The sequence below is a fragment of the Erinaceus europaeus genome, chromosome 4, assembly GCF_950295315.1.
Source record: "Erinaceus europaeus chromosome 4, mEriEur2.1, whole genome shotgun sequence".
In the NCBI taxonomy this organism is placed as follows: domain Eukaryota; kingdom Metazoa; phylum Chordata; class Mammalia; order Eulipotyphla; family Erinaceidae; genus Erinaceus; species Erinaceus europaeus.
This window is the reverse complement of record NC_080165.1, coordinates 124,122,230-124,147,149: the sequence shown is the minus strand read 5'-3', so window position 1 is coordinate 124,147,149 and position 24,920 is coordinate 124,122,230. Positions and strand designations below refer to the sequence as shown.

General features: G+C 36.2%; 1 protein-coding gene across 1 annotated transcript in view; it reads right to left on the bottom strand.

Moving 5' to 3' along the window:
- THEMIS (thymocyte selection associated) overlaps positions 1 to 24,920 on the bottom strand; it is a 183,144-nt gene that overhangs the window by 58,099 nt on the left and 100,125 nt on the right. The window contains exon 4 of the mRNA XM_007524998.2: positions 14,665 to 15,713. Coding sequence (XP_007525060.2) covers positions 14,665 to 15,713 — 1,049 coding nt within the window. The remainder of the gene's footprint in view (positions 1 to 14,664; positions 15,714 to 24,920) is intronic.

The following is a 24,920-nucleotide window of genomic DNA, read 5'->3' as shown; positions in this document are numbered from 1 at the left end:
GTGGGATGCATAAGGCTGAAGGTCTTCTGGTTATTTCCAAGTATTTTACAGATTAAAAAAAAAGTTTTTGGAATTCTGATTAATTTGTGGTCCTGAAGGAAAATGGAAACACTAATTGTATTTGGAAGACCTGTTTGATTCTTTAGTTCTAGACTTTCAAATGAAAGGTTTAGTAAGAAAAGAAATAGACTGGAAATAGACTGGTTTAGTGAGAGGACCAGGACACTGCTCAGCTGTGGCATATGGTGGTGTCAATGATTAAACATTGGTTGTATAAGACCTCTGTGGTCTCAGGCACATAAACCTGTGCTCTAACCTTGAACCAGTCCCAACTAACATTTTAAATGGCCCATCAAATTTCATAAATTATGTTAGTTTAGCACTCCCTGAACTTCCTCGATTTCTTCTGATCAGTGATTGGAGAAATTACTTTGAACTTATAATATGGTCATATTCATTTGGAAGAAATTTAAAGGATCAGTTTTTGAGACCTACATGTTTGGAAGTGGATGAAGAATTTTCTACAATTCTTCCCTTGACAGATACTATTTCATTTTACAAGTGCTGAAAGAGAAGCAAGATAAATCAGTATTTCTGATCCTGTTTATTCATACATTATTCTTTACTCCACTTGATATAAAATTATCTTCATATTCCATAGTCAGCCATAATACTGAAAGATACACTTAAAATTATTATTGATGGTTTATCTAAGTATAATTTGAAACCAAAGATGGGGCTATGCTGTGCCTTGTATTCCTTCCATTCTCCTCCTCTTCCTCCTCCTCCTTCTCTCCTCCTCCTCCTCCTCCTCCTCTTCCTCCTCCTCCTTCTCTCCTCCTCCTCCTCCTCCTCCTCCTCCTCCTTCTTCCTCCTCCTCCTCCTCCTCCACCTCCTCCTCCTCCTTCTTCCTCTCCTCCTCCTCCTCTTTCTCCTCCTTCTCCTCCTTCTCCCTCTTCTCCTCCTCCTCCTTCTTCCTCTTCTTCTTCCTCTTCACCAGAGCACTTTTCAGCTCTGGTTTATGGCAATGTGAGGCCTCAGTCATGACAGTTTTTTAGCATAATCATTATGCTATCTATCCTGCCCTTTCCCCATTTTCTTTATAGCTGCATAATTGCAAAGTTAATATGTAAATAGTCATTATGTCACTATTTCTCACTCCTTCCTCCCCAGAATCTGCTCTTAGAATGACATGTGTTTATTATAGCACATTTGTATATGAGAATACATATATACATAAATGTATGATTTGCTGTTATTATTGTTTTTAAAAATGGAAAACACTTTGTATTCTGTTTTCTTTGTTAATTATGTACTTTTGTTCTCATATTAAGCATTTATATTGATTCCATATGCTTATTGTTTGAAATCAAGCAAAATAATTGTCTTTTTTTATAAACTATATTCGTCTTTAGTAAGTATACTTGCCTTTGGCTTTTTTACTGGAAATAATTGCAAAATCATTCAAATACAATGCCATGATGATATTTATATTTGCAGAGAAATCTAAAAATAAGAGTTTTATTAAATAATTTAGAGTGATTCTTTCTATTTAGGTAGCTCACTACTAAGAGGAGGGGAAGATCCAGTCAGTCCTCAAGGAATTCTTATTCAATAAAAATAAATTTTCTTTTTAAAAATCAATTAATTAATTTCATTTTGTTGCCATTGTTGTTTTTATTGTTGTTGTAGTTATTATTGTTGATGTCGTTGTTGTTGGGTAGGACAGAGAGAAATGGAGAGAGGAGGGTAAGACAGAGGGGGAAAAGAAAGACAGACATGGGCAGACCTGCTTCACCGCCTGTGAAATGACTACCCTGCAGGTGGAGAGCTGGACCTCGAACTGGGATCCTTATGTCTGTCCTTGAGCTTTGAGCCACGTGCGCTTAACCCGTTGCACTACCGCCCTACTCCCAAAAAGAAATTTTATTTATTAGACTGCTCATTGCTCTGCCAGTGGTGATGTATTTAACATAAAGTAATGCTAGATCAAGTTGATGAGTTTTGTATAAATTCCAGATTTTAATGTATAGATACAAAGATATGCTGATTCAAACTAAATACCCAAATCTCTAACTTGCTTCTTTTTTGGGGGGAGGACAAGATTTTGAGGACAGAAAAAAAAAACCAAGAAGCTAGAAGTAATCTCAAGATTATATTGACAGGAAAACAGAAATCTGACTTGAAACTCTTCCTGGAGGAATAAGGATAACAATGTTTCATGATGGTCTCATACAGTTAAGCAAGGTGCATGTATTGAGACCTATAGGAGAGATTTTTTGAGTATTCACTTGTTGGAGACTTTGGAGTAAACCAAGTTCTAATTCTTGCAAAAGAGTTTCCATTTTGAGAGCATGCCTGAGTCTCTTTATCCCATTTCCATCATTAAAATGAAACCACTTAAAAATATCAGCAGTCTCATAAAAAGTACTTTATGTATTAAAAATACATATCTGTTTCTCTAAGACTGACAAGCAGCTATAAATCTAAACTTCCACTAAATTGTTTTAATTATTTTTTACTGACAGGAATATTCTGGATATTTTCATCACATACGTGACATCTGGTATCTTCTTCCTGCCAAGAGCTATGAATGACTAAAACTATCATTTAACTTTGTAAAAGAACAGTCTTAAGAAATAACAAAATCTAACCTTACTTGGAACTTTACCTCTCCAGAGCCCTGCCCCACTAGGGAAAGCTATAAATAGGCTGGGAATATGTATCAACCTGCCAATGTCCTGCGAAGAAGCAATTACAGAAGCCAGACCTTCCACCTTCTGCACCCCATAAGGAACTTTGGTCCATACTCCCAGAAGGATAAAAATATGGAACCTTCTAAAACTAAAAAAAAAAAAAAAAAAAAGGAGCAAAGACTAAAGAATGGTAATGATTTAATTATGAACAGAGCACAAGAATTACGATTAGCTCAAGTTCAAAGTGACAAAATTACAATTATCCAGTTTTTCATAATAGTTTATAAAGCTTTACATTTATTGGCTTGTATGAGTGCCTTAGGTATCTATTATTTAACAGACCAACCTGTAATATAGTGGTGCAAAGTAACACAATTTTATTTATCTCTACTATTCTATGAATTAATTAGACTAAGTTATATGTAGTGCCATCTGGACCATGCATTCATGAGTTTATCCATAATCTGTCAAAGAACACTAGATTTTCAACATGGAGTCACAGTAACTAAAGTATCTATACATAGTTCGTGAATGCCTTCATATAGATATAAGGTTTTATGGTGGATTTATGCATGACTTGTTTTGTGAAGAATTCATATGGTTATATTGTGCCCTATTTAAAAAAGACCTTTGTTTTTTCCAACTATGAAGGTTGTCTTCTATGTTTACATTACATTTATTATTATTATCTATGCCACTTCTTTTTTAATAACAATTTTATTTGGGTTTGGAAGTTAATGACTTCCAAACCCAAGTTAAAGTATAGTTGTTAACACATTGGTACAATTTCTTATCTTCCTTTGGTAGCTGTCTGTAAAACACTCCTAGCCCAAACTTAAGTCTTTTACCACCATCATGTAGCAAGACACTAAAGTTTCCTTCAGTTCCTTCAGTTTCTCTCTTTCCCAGAGTTCTTTGTTTTGGTGCAATATACCACATCCAGTCTAACTTGATGTTTTCCCATTATCTCCATCTTTCTTTCATATATATATATATATATATATATATCTGTGTGTGTGTACCACAGAGAAAGATACACAGATAGGCACCATAGTTAGCTTTGGTTTATGATGGTGCTGGGGATTAAACATGGGGCCTCAGGGCTTCAGCCTTGAAAGACTTTCGCATAACCAGTATGCTGTCTCCCCAGCCCTCTGCTCTTCTTACTTATGTTCTACCAATGAGTGAGATCATCCAGTATTTATATTCGCTTTTTGGTTTATCTCACTTTATATTTTGCCGCTCATTCAGCATTTGGATTGTTTTCAAATTTGGGATATTGTAAGTTATACTGCTGTAAACACGGATGTACATAGATCTCGTCAAATAGATGTTTTTGTTTCCACTGAATAAATCCTCAGGAGAGAAACTGCTGGGTCATGGGGTAGGTTCATTTCTAGTGTTCTGAGGAACTTCCAGTCTGTTTTTCACAGGATTGGACCGATTTACATTCTCACTAACAATGTAAAAATGTTTCTTTTCTCCCATATCCTCTCCAATATCTGTTATTTCAGTCTTTTCTAATTTGTGACATTCTCACAGATGTAAAGTGGTATTTCATATTTGTCGTATTTCTCTGATAATAAGTAACTTTAAGCATTTTATATATCTTGGTCATTGGATAATTACTTTGGTAAAAATTCTTTGTATGATCTTCCCATTTTTAGAATTGTTGTTTCTCCTGAATTAAGTGCATTGATGTGATTCTACTGTTTTGTTTACCTTGCTGTTGAACTTAAATTTTAAGACATTTTTGAAGCATAGATCTTGAAGTGTTCTGACATTGTTTTCCTCTACATATATTATGGTTTCTGACTTAATGCCTAAAGCCTTTAATATATCTGGAGTTGACTTTTAGGCATTCATTCATCTGGAATTTCAACCCAACTTTCCCTACACCGTTGGTTGAAGAGAATTGCCTCTCTTTATATAAAGTTCTGGGACCCCCTTCTCAAAATTCAGTAATCTGTAGGTGTGGGAGCTTATTTTTGGATTCTCAGTTGTCTTCACTGATCTGCATATCTACTTCTGTTTAAATATCAGGCAGTTTTGATTACCATAGCTCTGTAGTATAACTTAAAGTCAGGAAGTCTGGTGCATCCAGTCTCATTATTTTGTTTTCTAAAGAATGCTTTGATAATCCTAAATATTTTCTAGTTTCAGATAAACTTTGTCAGACATTCTTCTATTCTTTTGAAATGAGACCTTGATAGGATAAAATGGTCATTTTGATGATTTTTTCCAATTCATGAGTATATCTTTTATTTTATTTGTATTTATTTCTATTTCATAACTTTTGGTGTACAAGCTTTCATTAGTTAGGTATAAGATAGAGCTGCCCAATTTCATCATTATTATTCAAAATAGTCTTGGAAGTCTTAGCCACAGCAATTAGACAAAGGAAAAGAATTAAACCAATACTGTTTGAAAAAGAAGTAAAACTGCCACTGTTTTCAGGTGATATAATAGTATACATAGAAAATCCAAAAGAGAACTGGACAGTGATTCATCTAGTTGAATGCACCTGTTACCACTCAAAGGATCCAGCTTAAAGCCTCAGTCCCAACCTGCAGGGTGAGAGCTTCATTAACTGTAAAACAGTGCTGTGAGTGTCTCTTTATCCCTGTCTACCTCCCCACCTCCTCTCAGTTTCTCTTTGTCCTAGTAAATAAAAGAAAGACAAAAAAATCAGTATAAAATTCCTGGAAATCATTACACAATATATTATGATAACAGGCTACAAATTCAAAATACTGCTATATATATATATATATATATATATATATATATATATATATATATATATATATATATCCAGTCACAATATCATTCCCATAGAGGAAATTTTGTTTTATATGGAGACAGAAAGGCAGAGAGACAGAAATAAGCCACAGCACTGAAGTGTATTATCCAAGTAAGCTATCTGACCAGTCCTAGAGGACACTGTTTCATTTCAAGCATGCCATTTATGTAAAAGAAAAAAAGACTAAGATTGGGTTCTATTTTAAGCGAGGACATATCAATTTCTTTACAATGTGTTATTTTTAGACATTTTTTTATTTTGTCTTAACAACCCATCTCTTGCTAAAGACATTATTCTGTTTTGTCAAGAATAGAAACAGCAAATCTGAATGCAGTGAACAGCAAATTAGTGAAGTTATTAAAGCTGAGGAAATAGCAGGGTGGTTGTGCAGAAGACTTTCATGCCTGAAGCTGAAGTCAATCTACAGCACTGCCATAATCTATTCCAAAGCTGTGCAGTGATACAGTAAAAATAAATAAGTAGACAAATCATAGAGATATTATTACCTTTCCAAGAAGCATCAGGAATCATAAGATGATCCTGGACTCTGCTGACAAGAAAGCAAGGAACAAGACCTGCCCTGATATTGGCTGAAAAGTGGGAACCATGGTCAAGTTTCCTTTACCACAAAATGATGAGGACCTCAGCTCAGTCATACAGGAGAACATAAAATGAAATGAAGTAAACAAAACCCCAGTATATTACTTTGAATATTTGCTAAGAAACATAACTTCTAAAATTTTGTAATATATTTATCAATCACTCAATAATGGGAAAATTTTTGAAATTATCATTTACCATGTTTTTATGGTTCCCATTAAATGTTTCTCATTTTGAATTATTCCCTGGAAAATCCATATTGCCAGTAACATTTAAATTGTGCTTGCATCTACAGAAAAATCCCTTAAAGACTGATTAGCTTTTAACTCTGATTTGAGACTTAGTTTTTAAGGAGATAACAGCTTCTCAGAGTGGTCTGGCAGGGCTTTAAAAAACAGCTTCATCAGGATGACATGTGCTTTTATTAATCACATGACCTTTAGCTTCACAGACAATGAGAAATTCACTTTTTGTGAGCAGAATCAATTATAATTGAGCAAGTATACCTTTTCCCAGTGTAGTTATGGTGTCAAATGTTTGATTAGAGGGCTTGTGCCTTTGGCTAAATGAGGGTTCATTTCTTTTCATTTGCAAGAAAAAACTATTTCTATCTTCCACTCACAACCTCTTAGTATCTTACATTTGGTCTCTCAATGCCAAATCGAGTCACAAATGTAAGACCCACAAGACAGGGAAGAGAATTTTATTTTATTTGTTTGAAAAGCACGTTTTGGCTTTAGGAAGGTGTAGACTATACAATGCATAGAATCAGAGGTGAGTTACACACAAGCATGGGTCCCTGCGGTGGCAATATGAAATAGATCTGGAAGAGATCTGGGTGGCAGAAACAGATTTGGAAGAGAATCTCAAGGAATGTCAGAAATACAGAGAAATATTAAGATAAAAGGTTAAAAAGTACTGAATGATCTCACTTATTTACAGGATTTAAGAAATAGGGACAGGAACAAAGAATCCATAGTGAAACTTTGGATGTAGTTTACTGCATCAAAGAGAAGGACTATGGCAGGTTGCAGGGTAAGTAGAGACAGAGGTTGGAGAGAAACTTGTGGTCCTGGTGCACAACCATGTAAAAAGCTTTGGCTATGGGTAAGAATCTTCTGCAGAGAACTTGCACAGAATAAGAGAACTTGTACCCATGTGCCAGTGATGGCACTGTCAACTATTATCCTCTCCAATAAAAAAATGATAAAACTAAATCATATCAATCAATAAACATTCCCAATTCAATGCAATTAACGAAAATGAAAACCAATCTACCTTCATAAAAATCAGAATTCTAATATAAAAGCAATTTACTCAAAATTTCATTGAATCATTTTGCAGACCTACTGAGAATATTTCTTTAGTTCCCATTCTTACATAGTTAAAAAATAAACTTAGCACTCAACATATGATAATCACATGTTTGTGGTATTTTGGTTCTTGATTCCACAGATAGAACAGAAAGGCAGGGAACAGTGTTTTGCATTAACCCTACTTCACTCCTCCAGTGAGATATTTTCAGTTGCCAGAAAGCTCAAAGTGGTCCAGAATTTTGGTTCATTCAAACATTTCCATTAGGAGTGTACTTCAATAATCCAGAATGGAAACAATGTTCTTCAAAAATAAACTCAACAGGAAAAAAAGAAATAGTATTTTTCATCACTTGAATAGCTTGTTTGGTTTTTTTGTTGAAATTCCCTTTAAATCAGGTAATGTTCCCTGGTGTTTTTAACCATTTTTTCCTACTTTGCACTCATTTAAATTACATATTGGCTAATGAGCATTTAGTATATGGTCTGCTTATAGTACAACTTTAAAAGTTCTGATCACTTTCCTACTTACATAGTCACAAAATGAAATTATAAACATTCTTCACTTCCTATTGGGCACAATTTTTTACTTGTTGGAAATCAAATTTGTCTGATTTTCTTTTTTAAAAAAAAAAAAGTCTTGTGCATTATAACGTGCATGCAGCCAAGTCCACCATCCCCTCAAGTCCTTCTTAACCCTCATGATATAAATGTTTGCCAGCTTATTCCACTTACCAGATTATATAACTCTTATGCAAATAAAAACTGAGGTTTAATATGTATGCTTTTCCATAAAAGCTACTTAAATATCAGCTAAAAGTACTGAAGTTCAAACGTTCAGTGGAAGTTTCTTAACCCGTTGAGGCAAGATCATACTTCTCTTCAGTTTTCTTTTTATTTGAATTTTAAGCTACCATTTTAAAGTATGTAAATGATCTACCTTTATTGTTTTAAAAACTGCTGAAACAAGTTTTACTATACATAAGGAAACATGCTTATAACTGCTATGTTTGACCATGGTGAAGCACCTAGAGTAGATAGATAACAATCTTCAAAGCACAGAATCACCTACAAATCCAAATAATGCAAGGCTTCACACACCAGGTTAGCAGAAACAAAAGTAAATCACACCATCAGAGACCACCCAGAAGACTAGAAACTAGTATAGAATGCTATTCCCTAAAAATCTAGATTTATATCAGGAACACAGGCTATTTAACACTTTTCAGTAACTCTAACTGTCACAGGCTCAGAATGAGACTTCATACCCAGAAGCAGCTGTTGTGTTCTCTCTGTACCTCATAGGAACTATTGCTTCCTTTCTGCCTTTTTCAGTCTTCACTCTAATTCTGGTGCTGGGTTTGTTTTCTGCTCAGTTCGCAGTACTTTACTGTTACTACCTCCCTAGCTCTCTGCCTTAAAGTCTCCTTTGGGTGTTCTTGTCCAATGGAAATCTAGAAATTCTGGTAGCAAAGTGGACACCTGGGCATTAAATGACCAAACAGAGTTAGTAGAATGCAAGATTTCTGGTCCCAGTTGGAGTCTCTGAAGGAGTGGGATATCTCATCTTTCAACCAAAGGTTTGCTTTTCTATCTGGTTATAGGCCTTTTCATCAGAATACAGGAGTTACATTTCTCCTTTGTGGCACCAAGAAGTCATAGTCATATATATCCATGGCAGGCAAAAATCCCAGTGAGTATGTTCTTTCAAACTATCTGAAACTATTTCTGACATAGAAACTAACTCTTGGGGAAACAGAATCTACCCAAAAATATTATTATTTAGAACATAACTGTAGATCCACTCTCACTTAATCACTTCAGCATTGTTTTCATCTGGCTAATAACAAAATCCTAAAGATGTTCTCTTAAACATGTCATTTCTATAACCACCATAAGCCTAAAAGGAATTTTGAGAGGTTTCCTCCATATATTCCTACCCCATTGTTTAGATCATATACATGTTCCCAAATAACCATCATGTTTTAAAAACAATAATCAAATCCTTCAATGTAAAACTTCGAAGCCCAGTGTTTGCTGTTATTTTGGTTGACAATCATTTCCCATATATCTCCTACCTACAGATATCCACATTAGAATTCTCAAATTTATTCTTTAATAGTTTTTTTTTCTTATTCAAATAGTACTACTGTTAATGAACATATGACAGTCTAATCTTGGAAGGAAATTTTATTCATCCTAGTTCCTACAGTTTATCCTCATATTCTTAAAGTATGAACTTAGTAAATAAAACTTTCATCACTGGCAATGGGCAACTGCTACAGGTGAATGTGTCTAATATCAAGTTCATTTATAATCTTATTCTTCCATTGTGAAGCAACTGCCCTATTATTTAGCAATTCAAGAAATGGCCTATTGAAGTTAATGACCCACTGGGGAGGTAAAAGTAAACTTAGATAATAAAGCATCTAATACTGTTCTGAACATCTGTAACAAGGTATTTTAATAAGCTAAGTTAGTTTGAAAATGTTAACTCTGAATAACCCTTGCAGATTGTCCTCTGAGTCTAAAGCAATATTCTACATACAACTTAAAATCCTAAGATTTGTCTTCAATAACTGCTTCTGCCTACAGAGTATAAGAAGAAAAAAAAAAAGCTCTAGCCATTCACTTCAAAGACATATGAAGACAGAAGAGCTTTAATGTAGATTTCAGGAGACATAAAAGAAATATATGAAAGGACATCACTGTGATAATAAAAAATAGTTGCAAGACTTTTTTTGAGTAGATTATGTATAAAGTGATAGAAATGCTGTTTGGATTCCAAAAATGCTCCACTAGGCAATTTTCTATTTTCCTAGTGAGAAAAACATATTGAAAATGGGGTCTGTGTATCTGAACACACTCAAATTATAACATCGTCTGACATTTGAAGTGATTTCAAATGAAGTATATAGTACTTTATCCACCACAGTAGAATTAATGAAATTAACCATAAACAACAAATCATATGTATTGTTATATGGAAAACTGAGAAGTGTTATTCATGTACAAACTATTGTATTTACTGTTGAATGTAAAACATTAATCCCCCAATAAAGGAAAAAAAATGAAAAAATAGATCCTTTTTAATTGACGGATAACCTGAGCAAGTATATCTTGATAAAAACACTGACCTAAGGTTTCCTAACTTTTGCTGTCCTTTTTTGAGGAGAAATCTGTTCCAACAAATTTCATTAGAACCATCCTCCATTTCACTTAATAGATATTCTGTAAAAGTAAAACTCAGAATTACACACAGGACTATAAGTAATATCTGAATACCACACATACACAGGTAGTAGTTACTATGCTGATCTACAAAGTACAAATGATCTACATGTACAAATTTAGTTAAAGAATGTACTAGTTCCATTTTAGTAACTGTGAAATCATAGTGCTATCATCTATGAGTCACTATAGATCTGTCATCTATCTCTCTGATATGTTCCAGTTTGTTGATACAGTTTCTGAAATCCTTGCAAATTTCTGAGTAACTAGAGCACTAGAAACATATTTTATTCAACACCTGGCCTATTATTCTGGCTTTTAAGATTCTTAATGCTTAGATTCTGGAGGGGAGTGAGGTATCTTTTGTTCTAATGGGTTAACTCAGAAGGTCCTCAGATGGGGGTTACTTAACAGAAAAGCTAGAGCATAATTAGAACTTTCGAATTTGTAGTAACCCTCATTCTCCAGAGAGAAGGACTAAAAATGGAATAAATATTCACCGTGCCTATAAGAGTAAATAAATCTTCACAAACACACCAAAAGACCTGAGTTCAGGATGTTTTCAGGTTGGTGAACATATCTAAGAACTAGAGCACAATAAACTCCAAAACCAGGGATCTAATCCTTTTCAGACCTTACCCTATGTATCTTTTCATTTAGCTGTCATCTGTATCATTTTGGGAGGTGGGATTAATGGTTGTTGATACTTGGGTAAAATTCATGCTTTCTGCAAAACACTCTCACCCCTAACCTAGGTCACCCTCCACCATTGTGCGCTAAGACCTGAAAGCTCCCCCCTCCCCTCTCAGAGTCCTTTACTTTGGTGCAATGTACCAAACCCAGTCCAAGTTCTGCTTTGTGTTTCCCATTCTGTTCCTGTTTCTCAACTTCTGTCTATGAGTAACATCATCTCATATTTATCCTCTTTCTGGATTATCTCACTTAGCATGATTTCACCCAAGATGAAATGAAGAAGGTGAATTTATCATTTTTATTAGCTAAGTAGTAATCCATTGTGTATATATCACAACTTTCTCTGCCATTCATCTGTTGTTGGACATATTTATTTTTTATCATATCCTTTGCCAATCACATTGAATAAAGCTTTAGTACTGTGGTTCTCTCTTTCTCTTTCTCTCTCTGTGCATATATGTCTGTGCCTCTAAAAATAAAAAGAAAGATAAGCATATTTTGAGCTGGGTTTTTCTATTAATGTCTTTTTAGTATTTTAAGATGTTTGACTTCTTTCTGTTTTTAGTAGACATCTACTCTTGAACTTCAGATTCCCATCTACTGTTTAAATATCTTTATTACTTTAGGCAACCAGTCCTCATCTACTTTCTCATTAATATCAGCCAATGAGTTGATTGAACCAGATGGTTCTGTGATGCCATCAAACATGATTTTAAAAGTGTAACCAGAGTATTCTTCTAGAATTAATAATACTATGATCTGTGAAATACAGATCAAGTGACAGTACTGAGTCTCTTGTGATTAAACCACCCTATACAAAGGAAAAAAAAAAAGTAGTGTGTAATGAAGTTTAGGACTCATTCCACTTGTGTTCAAGATCTTCTTCCAACTCTCCCTTGGAACTTAGTTCTACCCTTAATTTCCTGTGAGTACAAGTGCATCAGAAGAAAAAAGGAGGGCAAGTGGCTTTATCAATAAAACAAGTTTATACTTGATAGTTTACTTAGAGTAACACAATTTGTAGCATAAAGCTCTCAGAAGACTTTACTAATCCTCCCTTCTCAACTTTCAACTTGATGTCTCATTATTTTACATTCCCTACTTGATGTCCTATATTTGCTATTGTTGTTATCACCTGAAGTTGGTACTTTTAACAATGTATATTTGTCCTCTTAGAGTTTATTCGTCAGAAGTTTGACGTAGATTTCACTGGTTAAATCAAGGTATTAGCAAATCTGCCATCCTTTCTGGAACCTATAAAGTGCCTTTTCAATTCTTAGAGACCATCTGCTTTCCCAACAGAGTGTTCCCTTCCAAGATATTGATATTGGGTCTCTGACAATTTTTCATGTAGACACGCCTCTGATACTAACTTCTAGAGAAAAAAAAAAGGTTTTTTCTTTAAATATTTATTTATTTTCCCTTTTGTTGCCCTTGCTTTTTATTGTTGTAGTTATTATTGTTGTCATTGATGTTGTTGTTTTAGATAGGACAGAGAGAAATGGAGAGAGGAGGGGAAGACAGAGTGGGGGAGAGAAAGACTGACACCTGCAGACCTGCTTCACCGCCTGTGAAGCAACTCCCCTGCCGGGGGCTCCAACCGGGATCCTCAAGCCTGTCCTTCGGCTTTGCGCCATGTGCGCTTAACCCGCTGTGCTACCGCCTGACTCCCGAAAAAAAGTTTTTAAGCACTCATAATTAAATTGGGCCTACATAGGCAATTCATGTTAATAACCTTATTCAAAGCTTCTGAGGTATAAGCACCTGACCAAGGTCTTTTATTATTATTATTACTTTATTTTCCTTTTTGTTGCTCTTGTTTTTTATTGTTGTTGTAGTTATTGTTGTTATTGATGTCATCGTTGTTGGATAGGACAGAGAGAAATGGAGAGAGGAGGGGAAATCAGAGAGGGGGAGAGAAAAAGAGACACCTGCAGACCTGCTTCACCGCCTGTGAAGACACTCCCCTGCAGGTGAGGAGCCAGGGGCTCGAACTGGGACCCTTATGCCAGTCCTTGTGCTTAATCCACTGCACTACCGCCTGACTCCCTTAAGGTCTTTTTTTTTCCCTATGAAATGTAACATAGTCACAGGTTTTGGAGGGGCTAGACATATACATCTTGAGAAAAAGACAAGAATTATTGCACCTGCCATTAAAAATGAAAACAAATTACCATATCAGTCAAATCAGTAATAAAAATGTATAAGTGGACCTCCTTCCCATTACCGGCTGCCTGTCAGTATTCTTTAGGAACAACTGCTTTGTTTTATAATTTTGTTTCTGGACCAGAAATTTCTGCTGGTTTTATTTTTTTCTGAATATGAATTTGGAAATCCTTACTGGATTCCCAGCATACAATCGGAATGCAGTCTCTGAAATGTGGAATTAAAAGTAGTTCCATTCCCACATACTTGGAGCCTGAGGCTTCTATCATTCCTGAGTACAGAAAGTAAACACAGCATCTCTCTTTGTTTTACTAATTGCTTTGTTTCCCCAAGCTGTTAACGCAACATCTGCCAGGCCAGAATGTACTCCTTCCACACACCATAGAACCACTGCCAGCCCGATAAACAACCTACACTTCATGGGCTAAGGGCAAGTGCTTTCCAGGCGCTCAGCAGGCAATTTTCAAGAGGCACAAACTTCAAGCAGAAATGAAGTTGAATTCCCCAAATCTTTAGAGTGGTTATGGGGTTGTTGCTTCTGTAATGATCTCATACTGTCTGCAATTTTATTGATTTTATTTTTCAATAGAACTGTTAAAAGATTGCAATTCTCAGATAGGCAGAATGTGGGCAGATGCTCATATTCTCACACACAGTTCTGCCAAGATATTTTTACATTTCTCTGCACATAAAACAAAATGAAGACATGTGTTATGGATGCATGCTACTGGCACCCCCCCCCCAGAAGAAAGAAGTTCATTATATACTCATTTCCTGGATGAAGTATTAAAGTAACTCTACCTAGGAAAAAAAAAAAAAGAACATCGCTTCCAAAGTAAGATATTCACTTTTTGAGACACCTTATTCTTAATTACCAAAACCCACTGAAATGGCAGTTTGGGTCATCAAATCCACATGGCATTCCTGCTTTTTCTAATTTAATATAAGATTCATGTCATGTTTATGGGTTAAACGTCGAAATACAAAATACTCCAACAGCTTATACTTTGTTGCTGTTCATGCATCCACTGTGTATCAGAAAGCTCATTTCAAAGAGAAAATTAGTACTAAAATAGTAATAATAAACCCAGAAGAGATTTGAAATAATTTGCTCCAAGAAAAAATTACTCCAGAGGATACCTCCTCCAAATCATAGTCTTACCTTGGGGGATTTGGGCAGAACCACTGTTCTTTCCTTCGGCAAGGATAACTGGGCTGGCTTTGTTTCTTCTGCAGAGGGGTGTTTAGGAGGGCGAGGTGGGGGGTGCAAGAAAGAGCTCTCGTATCTCCGCATCATGTAATATTGCTCTTCAGTGATCTCTTCCACTAAAGTCTTGACTAGAAGTGATCCTGAATCTAGTGGCAAATCACTTACTTGACGGACAGTCATATTCCAACGGCCAACAGGAATTTCCCAGCACTCCTTTGGGTTGGCAAAGTCACTAATAAGTAGATAAGAGTCTGTGATAGCTTCCTCCAATTGCAGTCCTGGTGTTGCAGCCAAAATGTCTTCTTCAATGGAAAGATCTCTGACAGATACCTTCACATTGAAAGGTAAGTGAAATTCTGCACAGAGCTCAGAAAGTTGGTATTGTTTTGTATCATGAATCACCTCTACGAAACCTCCTTCCATGTACAAAGGAAGTAGTGCTACCTGATGAGACTGTTTGAGGATATTTTCACAGGCCAGAACATTCACAACTTTTTTCAATCTGTTACAGAGAACTTCAGTCGTCTGTGAGTGATGCACTACAAACTGGTCCCCAACAGATACAGATGACAGCTCATTATGAGGAGAATCAAAGGCTTTGGTGGCCACCACATGAAGAGACTCCTTTTCACTTTTAGCAATCTCAAGGTCATAAGCAGTTGGAAACTCCCGAGGTCGCCTCTTGAACTTGCCTTTATAACTAGTGGGGATCAAGAAGTGTCTTTTAGGAAAATTGCTTCTAATTTCTGAAGCTAAAATCCTTGCTGCTTGGTACTTTTGGTGGATCACAATGGTTTGTCCAGGTTGTAAAATGCTTCTGGACAGATGGTTTCTTTGGGGGACTTCTATAACTTCAGCTACTATAGGAAACTCTTTACTGGTCTTGTCAAAAAGATCTTTTGTAGATAACAGTTGAAAAAACCAGTTAGCATCACAAGAGTCAGTAATGTCTTTGACTTCAACATCTAAACTAGGTAGAATGCGAACTATATCCTTCCCATCTAGGAAAAAAATGAAAAAGAGACCATGATATTTTGTGTATCAAAATGCTACTGTGAGGTGGTATTAGAATAATTATTGATAACATACATCTAACTTTCAGTTTTTTAGAAAAAAAACCTCTAATGACCATAACATTCCTTATTTTGCTTGTCTTTTCTTCAAATTTTGAGATGAAATTTATTATATGTAAAACCGCCATCCATCAATGTAACTATAAAATTAGACATCAATCAATATTGTAGAGTCCTAAGAGTCTTACCAAAGTCATTACAACCTAAGGATAATCTTTCTCATAATTCAGTTAATCATTCTCATGTTTGTTTTTTTATATTTATTTTCCCTTTTGTTGCCCTTGTTTTTTATTGTTGTAGTTATTATTGTTGTGGTTATTGATATCGTCGTTGTTAGATAAGACAGAAAGAAATGGAGAGGAGGGGAAGACAGAGAGGGGGAGAGAAAGAGAGACATCTGCAAACCTGCTTCATCACCTGTGAAGCGACTCCCCTGAAGGTAGGGAGCCGGAGGCTTGAACCAGAATCCTTCTGCCATTTCTTGAGCTTCGCACCATGTACGCTTAACCCACTGCTCTACCACTCAACTCCCCATTCTCATGTTTTTACACAAGTATCACACACAACATACATGAATATATGTGCACATGTGTTCACTATTTACAAACTATTTATATGATTTAGTAAATACTGAGTAATTAATTAAATGAAAAACAAATGCCAGAAATTGGAAAGATGTCTCGCCAGGTAAGGTGCGTGCTTTGTCATATGTGAGGCCTTGATTTAAGTTATGTACCATATAGGAGGCCTTACAGGGCCAGAGAAATCTCCAGTGCTGTGCTCTCTCTCTCTCTCTCTCTCTCTCTCAATATATATCTTTCTTACTTAGTCTTTGAGTGTGAGGCCTCTCATTTACTTCTTCCTAAAAGAAAACAAAAGCAAAAAAACAAATGCTAGGACAATGTCCTTGTCTGAACGTTAGTGGATATGATTCAATAAGCAAGAGGAACTGCATGCACTATTTCAATGAATGAAAGTTTCTACTGCTACAATTCCTACTGTAAATTACAGAAGGCCTATTTTATTTCATTTAAAGCATGTCTCTTAAGTTATAGTTTCTCTTATTTGAAGAAGTATCTCTTGCAATAAGCAGTTACCTTAATTCGTGCACAGTAGTAATCTAAGTATTTCAGGGTTCAAAAATAATTATAACAGCCATGACTTAAACTAGATTTTGATAGAGAAAAATAGAACATGCAGTGAAAAATCAACAGTTCCTTTTAGATCTTCAGATATCTAGAGAACACAAGGTTTATAGTCATTTGAAAGAGTAGAAAGAGTGGTCTGGGAGGAGGCGCAGTGAATATAATATTAGACTCTCAAGTATGAGGTCCTGAGTTTGATTCCTGGCAGCACATGTACCAGAGTGATGTGTGATTCATTCACTCTCTTTCTCTCTCTCTCTTTATCTCTCTCTCTCCCCTCCTACCTTTCTGATAAATAAATAATCTTTAAAAAATTAAAAAAGAAAGAAAGACTAGAAAGATAGAAGAAAATGACTAGTTACAGTCTACTGGAAGTAGAAGCCACTGGAATAAAAAACTGGTAAGAAATTTTAAAAATAAGCTGGTTTATTGCTATAAACAGAGCATGAGTAAACTTGAAAGATAAACTAGGGGTAAGGTTAAGGGAATTTTTTTCTAACCACGCATTCCAGAGTTTACTTCCAAGAGCCACACCAGGTTAAATTTAGGGATGATTTATGTCATCCTTTTAGCAAAGTGAAGGTGAAAGAAATCATTTTTAAATATACCCATGACAATTGGTTCTGCTTTTTAAAAAGTCCAGTCCTGAAGGAAAACTGTTTTAGCACAGCATTACCAGTTGGGATTTTATCAGACTCTTCTACACTATATGGGGAAAGGAATTACCCAACCCCAGCCACAATTCATCTTCCGTGTGGGATAGAGGAAATACCCAGTTCTAACTTCCTCTATCCTTCTGCATGGATGAAAGAAAATGCCCAATTTTAGTTCCTGCTAGTCATTTTGTATTACCTAATGAGTCTTGGACAAGAACATAGAGAAGCACTTGTCAAGTCTATAGCCCAGGAGAGTATCTTAGCAAACAGTATCAATATGGCTTCTGTGTAATAACGTGATTGTAAATGAACTGGCATTTATGACCATGTTTATGAAGAGACCCATAGGGAGCAATTATGGAAAACAATACAAAGTATCCTTAAACAAATAAAAAATGGAAACACCTTATGGTGCAGCAATACCATCTCTAGGTATTTATCTAAAAGACATGAAGACATTAATTTGAAAGGGGTATATGAAGCCTCATGTTAATAGCTGCATTATTCACAATAGCCCAAATATAGAAGCAACAGAATACTGGATAAAGAAGTTATGGGACAAGGGGCCAGATGGTGGTGCATCTGGTTAAGTGTACACACTATAGTGCACAAGGACCCAGGTTCAAGTCCCTGGTTCCTACCTGCAGGAGGAAAAGCTTCATGAATTTTGAAACAGAACTACAGGTATTTTTCTGTCTCTTTTCCTCTCTATCTCCCACCCCCTGATTTCTCTCTGTCTCTATCCAATAATAAAGAAATAAAAAATAAAATTATAGGATGTATACTCTATGGAGAACTACTCAGCCATTTAAAAAGACAATTTTGTGTCCTTTAGAATACAGTTGATGAAACTGGGGATGATTGTACTTTATAAAGTAAGTAAAGAAATGAAAGCTAACTACCAGATGGATTCACTCATATGTGGAATATAGAGCACTGAAACACATAAAAAAAACAATTAATAAAACCCATCTCTAAGACCTGGGAGAACTATGGTGGTTATTGTTGGGGAGTTGAGGGCACAGAAGTTTTGTGTTGCAAATGGTATGGAACTATACTCCTAGTATAGTCTTGTAAATAACTGTTAAATTACTTGTTGGGGAATTATACAGATGCAGTCTTTGCCCTCAAGTTTTGCCACTTCCTGTGATATCCTCACAGTGCCCTTTTCAACCAATCCTGTCCCGACACGTCACTCCTGGTTGTTGCCCTATAAAGCCCTCCCACTTCCACACTCTCTCTCTTTTGCCTGGTGGTGAGGTAGGGACGGCTGACTCCACGTGGCCTGAACCACCCGTCTGACCCAACAATAAAGATTTGTGTTCCCTCTTTGCTCCGGATCTCCTCTCTCTCTTCTCCGCGGTGCAGCATGATAATTACTAGCATCAAACAAAAAATAAATATATAAGATGCAACTGCTAGAGAAAGACTATAGGAGAGATGAAAGATAATTCCTCTAGATATAATTTTAACCTGATATTAGTAACTAGAGTGAAGACAGCTTAGCTTCTAGCTAGATAAACACAAAACTTCACACCAAAAGCCTAATTATTTATATATATTTATCTGATAATTAAATATTCCAAGGTATGTTATACAGAAAAAAAAAGTATGAGAAGATAAAATAAACACCTAAATCAAAAATGAAAGAGATTTTGAAGTTACAAGGTTAGGAATTTAAAATACAACTTGTACTGAGAACTCTAGTACAAAAAAAAGACAGAGGTATTATAAAAATTTTTAGGGAGTCGGGCAGTAGTGCAGCGGGTTAAGTGCATGTGGTGCAAAGCTTCACAGGCAGTGGAGCAGGTCTGCAGGTATCTCTCTTTCTCTCACCCTCTCTGTCTTTCCCTTCTCTCACCATTTCTGTCTGTCCTATCCAAGAACAACATCAATAAAAACAACAATAATAACTACAACAATAAAACAACAAGGGCAACAAAAGGGAATAAATAAATTTTAAAAATTAAAATTTTTTAAACAGAGAAGTGAAAATTATAATTTTAAAAAAGAGGCAATCTTATGTTGGTATGCTTCTAAGATCCCTTCTGTTTCATTGGTTTAATCCCCCCTGCTTAACACTGTATTCTATTGACATAACCACTGTTAACTGAGCACTACCCTGCCTGAAAGGCATTGGTTTAATCCCCACTGGTTCATGGTGTCTTTTTGCTCTGCCCCCTCTCCTTGTCACACCCTGATTTTCACCAGTCTCTTTTCACTCCACCCTCTCTATGTCACATCCTGTTTATACCCTACTTGGCAAGTATGTATATATAAGGACAGGATTGTGATGTTAGTTAGTTTTAGATAGGATGGTTTAGATTGTGCTGTGTTCCACATGAATAAAGAGATACTGTGCAGAGCTCAGCCATGAGTCTCTGGTTGTCTGTCTCCCACCCATGAAGCCAGCCCGACATAATGGCGCCTGAAACAGGGACTAGCACCGACATGGGACCTAACCCGCCCATGCCCCAGATAAGTAAACTTGGCTACCCATCCGCCATGGGTTGCCTTTCTACTTATGAAGAGGTTTGCCAAAGCCATTATCATGTTTCATCATGAGACAGTTTCTCTGTCTCTGGAACATTTTGCTCTGGGCCACACTTTGGTTCCCTGACTGGGAACTTTGGTTTCTTATGACCGTGATCATAGAGCTTGGAAGATGCATGGAGATTTCTCCTTGGACTTTCTGAAAGTATTCCCTCTCCCATGTTTCCCGAGGAGAAGGACTACATTTTGCTCCGGGCCACAATTTGGTTCTTTATGACCGTGATTGTAGAGCTTGGGATATGCACAGAGATTTCCCCTAAGACTTTCTGGTCTTCTTCTCACATGTTTCCCACTGAGAAGGACTACTCTAATTTGAGGAGCATTCTCCAGTACCCTGGCAGTCCCGAAGAGTGGAGGCACATGGTTAGTTTTACTCTCCTGATTGGATTCTTTCTTCGATGGGAAGACGCTTTTGAAAATAGATGCCTGCAATCCTGCAGGAACAGTCAGAAACACCCTAAATGGAATTTCAAGGAGCTTTTTGGACTAGGACACCCTCTGGGGACTCATGATGCTACATGGTGAGATTTGGATAATCTGGCTCAAGGTGAAAGAAGCAAAAACTGCCTACCTCTTTTCTCTCAATTTCCCCCTTGTTGTTCTCTCTGAATATCTTGTTTTCTTTTTTTTTAATATTTATTTTATTTATTTATTCCCTTTTGTTGCCCTTGTTGTTTTATTGTTGTTGTTGCTGGATAGGACAGAGAGAAATGGAGAGAGGAGGGGAAGACAGAGAGGAGGAGAGAAAGATAGACACCTTCAGACCTGCTTCACCGCCTGTGAAGCGACTCCCCTGCAGGTGGGGAGCCGGGGTTCGAACCAGGATCCTTATGCCGGTCCTTGTGCTTTGAGCCACCTGTGCTAAACCCACTGCGCTACAGCCCGACTCCCATATCTTAAGTTTTCTGTCTGCTTTCAGTTGCGTTTCGTAAGAATGATTTGAATGAATGAATTTTTGTATGACATTGACTTAAAAAAATGCTGGACACAGCCATGATTTCTAGAGACATCCAGAAACAATCCAAAAAATTGTTTTTTCCTCCTTTGATTTTTGTTTACATCTTAGCATAAGTCTGAAAAGTTTAATCCTGAAAACTGTATGCATTATGGGCGGGGCAGATAGTGCAATGATTATGTTAATGATTCTCATGCCTGAGGCTTCTAACCATGGTTCTTCTATTTACCTTTCCACATTTTATTGAGTTTAAACTGTTTAAACAACCTTGAAATCATACTAGAAAGGACTTCCATGAGTCTCTGGTGATCTGTCTCCCACCCACAAAGCTAGCCCAGCAATCTTACAAGTTAAAGAAAAAAATAACTACAACAAAATTGTATTATGACCTTTGTAGATTCTGCAGCAGGATGAACAGAGCAAAGGAAAGAATTTATGAACTTACAGACATAATGACAGAAACACTGCAAACTTAAGAGCAAGATCAAAAGAATGAAAAAAATAAAAGAAAGGAACAGACTATCCGAAAACTAAGGAACAATTACAAATGGTTTAATTTATATTTTCTATAAGAATAACAGAAGGAAAGGAAGGATCAAAAGTAATGTTGGTAACATAATAACTGAAAATTGAAAAAAAATTAATGAAACTTAAAGGCTAGCAATCTAGATAAATATAAAAAATTAAAAATTTAGATGTATTTTCCAGAGAGCATAAAATAAGAAAAAAAATTAGAGAAAGCAGAAGGAAAACCTCTAACCTTCAATGGAAAAACATTAAAAATTATATTGGACTTCCCATCAGAAATAATGAATGCAAAAAGAAAAAAGAAAAACAGATATAATGAATCCAACAACAGTGGTAAATTTGAAATTCTGAAGAGAATGTCCACTAACCCAGAATTTTGTGACCAGTAAAAATTTTTTTCAAAAATCAAGAATTTCAGGATGTGCCATCCCCTAACTATAATGGGCATAATCTTTTTTAACTGTATATAAAACATTCTAACCTCTCTATTTCTCTCTATTTCTTCTTGGAGTTAGGAAACTAAAAATGCCCATGTGAGTGATGCCAGAACCAGCAGAACAAAAATGATCTTTGACAAGAAAAATTCATAAAGACACTTAAAAATTATTTTATTTCTTTAACCAGCCCTCATAGTTTACCTGCTGTTCACAAATTATTTCTTGTTCAACTCAATATAAAACCATCTGACTGTGATTTTCTTGAATCTTCATCTCACGTTGAATCAAGACTCCCATGCTTCACAATACATATCTAAATGTATGTGCTTGTCTCCTCTTAATATACCTAATGTTAGTTTAATTCTCAGGTCCAAATGCAAAACCTTAAGGAGATGAAGTCATATATTTGCTTGCCATGAAAGAGGAAGACAGAGTTCCCGGGAGATGGCAGACTGAGAAGCTTCTAGTGGCTTGAGCTCTGACCATATCTCCTGGAAATGGTAGGATTTTCTGCCCTTAGTAGGCCAGTCAATAAGGGGTCCTAGCGGTAACACCAAGGAGGTGACTATAACTTAATTTGGGTTAAGAATTAGAGTAGGAAAAAAGGGGAAAAAATTTTTTTCCTTTTAATTCTTAAGCATACCTCTTCCCCCCCCCCCCCATAACCAGTCCCTGGGGACCAGCTCCTAGCAGGCTCCCCTGCTAGGAGCTTCTTTTCTTTACCAAATTCCTATACCACCAGGGAGTATCATTCATTGTAAGTCTATACCCTTCGGAAACCTCTGGCCTTTTTTCTTTCTAAGTAGCCAAACCCTCCCACGTCACCCTGCATAGCTAATAAAATAATTAAAAATAAATACATTTTAAAAAGTTCCTTTCACTGCTCTTTTATGACTATTTTCTTATCTTTTACTTTTTTCTCTTTCTTTCTTTTTTTTCTTTTTCTCATTCTTGTCATCCTTTCTTCCTTAATCCTACAGCTTCCAAAGCCACAGGCCCCAGCCCCCACACCACCAAACAGTGTGCTTTTTTGAATTCACTGATACACATTTGGGAATTATTTTGGGGAAGAATTATGACTCAGTGTGGACTCTAACTGCGAGGGTCTCTGCTAAACTTCCTTCCTCCTTTAGCCACCCCTAGAATATACAGTGGATAGTAGATTTGCATAACTGTCTATTTCAGCTATCCTTGTCTAGTCCTGAGGTTGTTTTTTTTTCTCTCATTCTTAACAATCAGCTGCCTCTGATCACGAGGTTTGAGGTAATCTGGGACAGGGTTTTTATTTTATTTTTTTTTACCCTGCCCTATTTTACTATTAATATTATATAAAGGCATATATCTTCCTCCCCTTTAAGTTGATCAGAATTAACTCGTAGCATATATTTCAGTGCTAGGGTAGTGGGCATCTTATCTATTGTGGGAGGAAGTTGTCCCCTTAATCCTACCTCCTCTACAGATTCTCCCCTCCCTCCCCCTCCTAGCTAATCAAAAAAATTAAATTAAATTAAAAATAAAGTAATAAAAAAACACCTATCCTTTCACTGCTCTTTAATTACAGCTCTTTTTCTTACCTTTTCCCTTTTCTCTCTCTTGTCTCTTCTTCCTTCTTTTTTATCTTTTCATACACTTCTTCCTTCTTCTTTGCCTTTCTGAATTTGTGAATTATTTTGGGGCAGAAATCTGACTCAGAGTGGACTCTCTATGTGTGTATCTCTGCTCTAGTTCCCTTTCCCCTCTTGTTACCCCTAAAATATACAGTGGATAGTAGATTTTCATAACTGTCTATTCTTGCTGTCCCTTCTTTCTTTTCTTCTACACTGGGATTTGGTTACTATTCTTTCACGGACTGGAGAAATTGTTTGGCTAACTGGTAATGATTAAACTGCTTCAATACTTGCTTCAGTTGCTACTGTAATTCCTGAGGTTGGTGAGTACAGTTGTCATAAAGGTATTTAGTACAGAGTTGCTTGTGCTCAAAACACAACAACTGAGGAACAACAGAGCATAATAAAAAAGAAAAACATAAATCAAAAAAATGGGTAGATCAAAAACAAATAAAACTGCTACCCCAATGAATGAAGACAAGAGCCCAGAAGAAACTACAAATCAGCCAGAAGTAACCATAGATAAGAAAAGTATGCAAGCAATAATAAAGTTATTAATCACAGAAATGAAAAAAAAAAAACATTGGAGGAAAGGAATGGCAGTATTAGAGAAACAACAGTTGAGACCCCCAAGGAAAATATTGATTATCTTGAGGCAATTAGAAAACTGAAAGCTGAAATAGCTGTAATGAAGAAAGAAGCTGAGGCAAGGGAAAGCAGACTAACAGAAGCAGAAAACAGAATTAGTCAGACAGAGGATGAGTTAGAGAAAATGAAGAAAGAGGTGAAAGAGCTTAAAAAGAGATTGAGAGACACTGAAAACAACAACAGAGACATATGGGATGATCTCAAAAGAAGTAACATTTGTATAATTGGCCTGCCAGAGGAAGAAAGAGAGGAAGGGGAAGCAAACATTGTAGAGGAAATAATAGAAGAAAACTTCCCAGACCTGAATAACAGAAAGGACATCAAGATTCAAGAGGCCCAGAGAGTACCAAACAGAATCAACCCAGACCTGAAGACACCAAGACACATCATAGTCACAATGAGAAGAAGTAAGGATAAAGAAAGGATCCTAAAGGCTGCAAGAGAGAAACATAAAGTCACATACAAGGGAAAACCCATAAGATCATCTGCAGACTTCTCCACTCAAACTCTAGAAGCCAGAAGGGAATGGCAAGATATCTATCAAGCCCCGAATGAAAAAGGGTTTCAACCAAGGATAATATATCCTGCTAGACTTTCATTCAAACT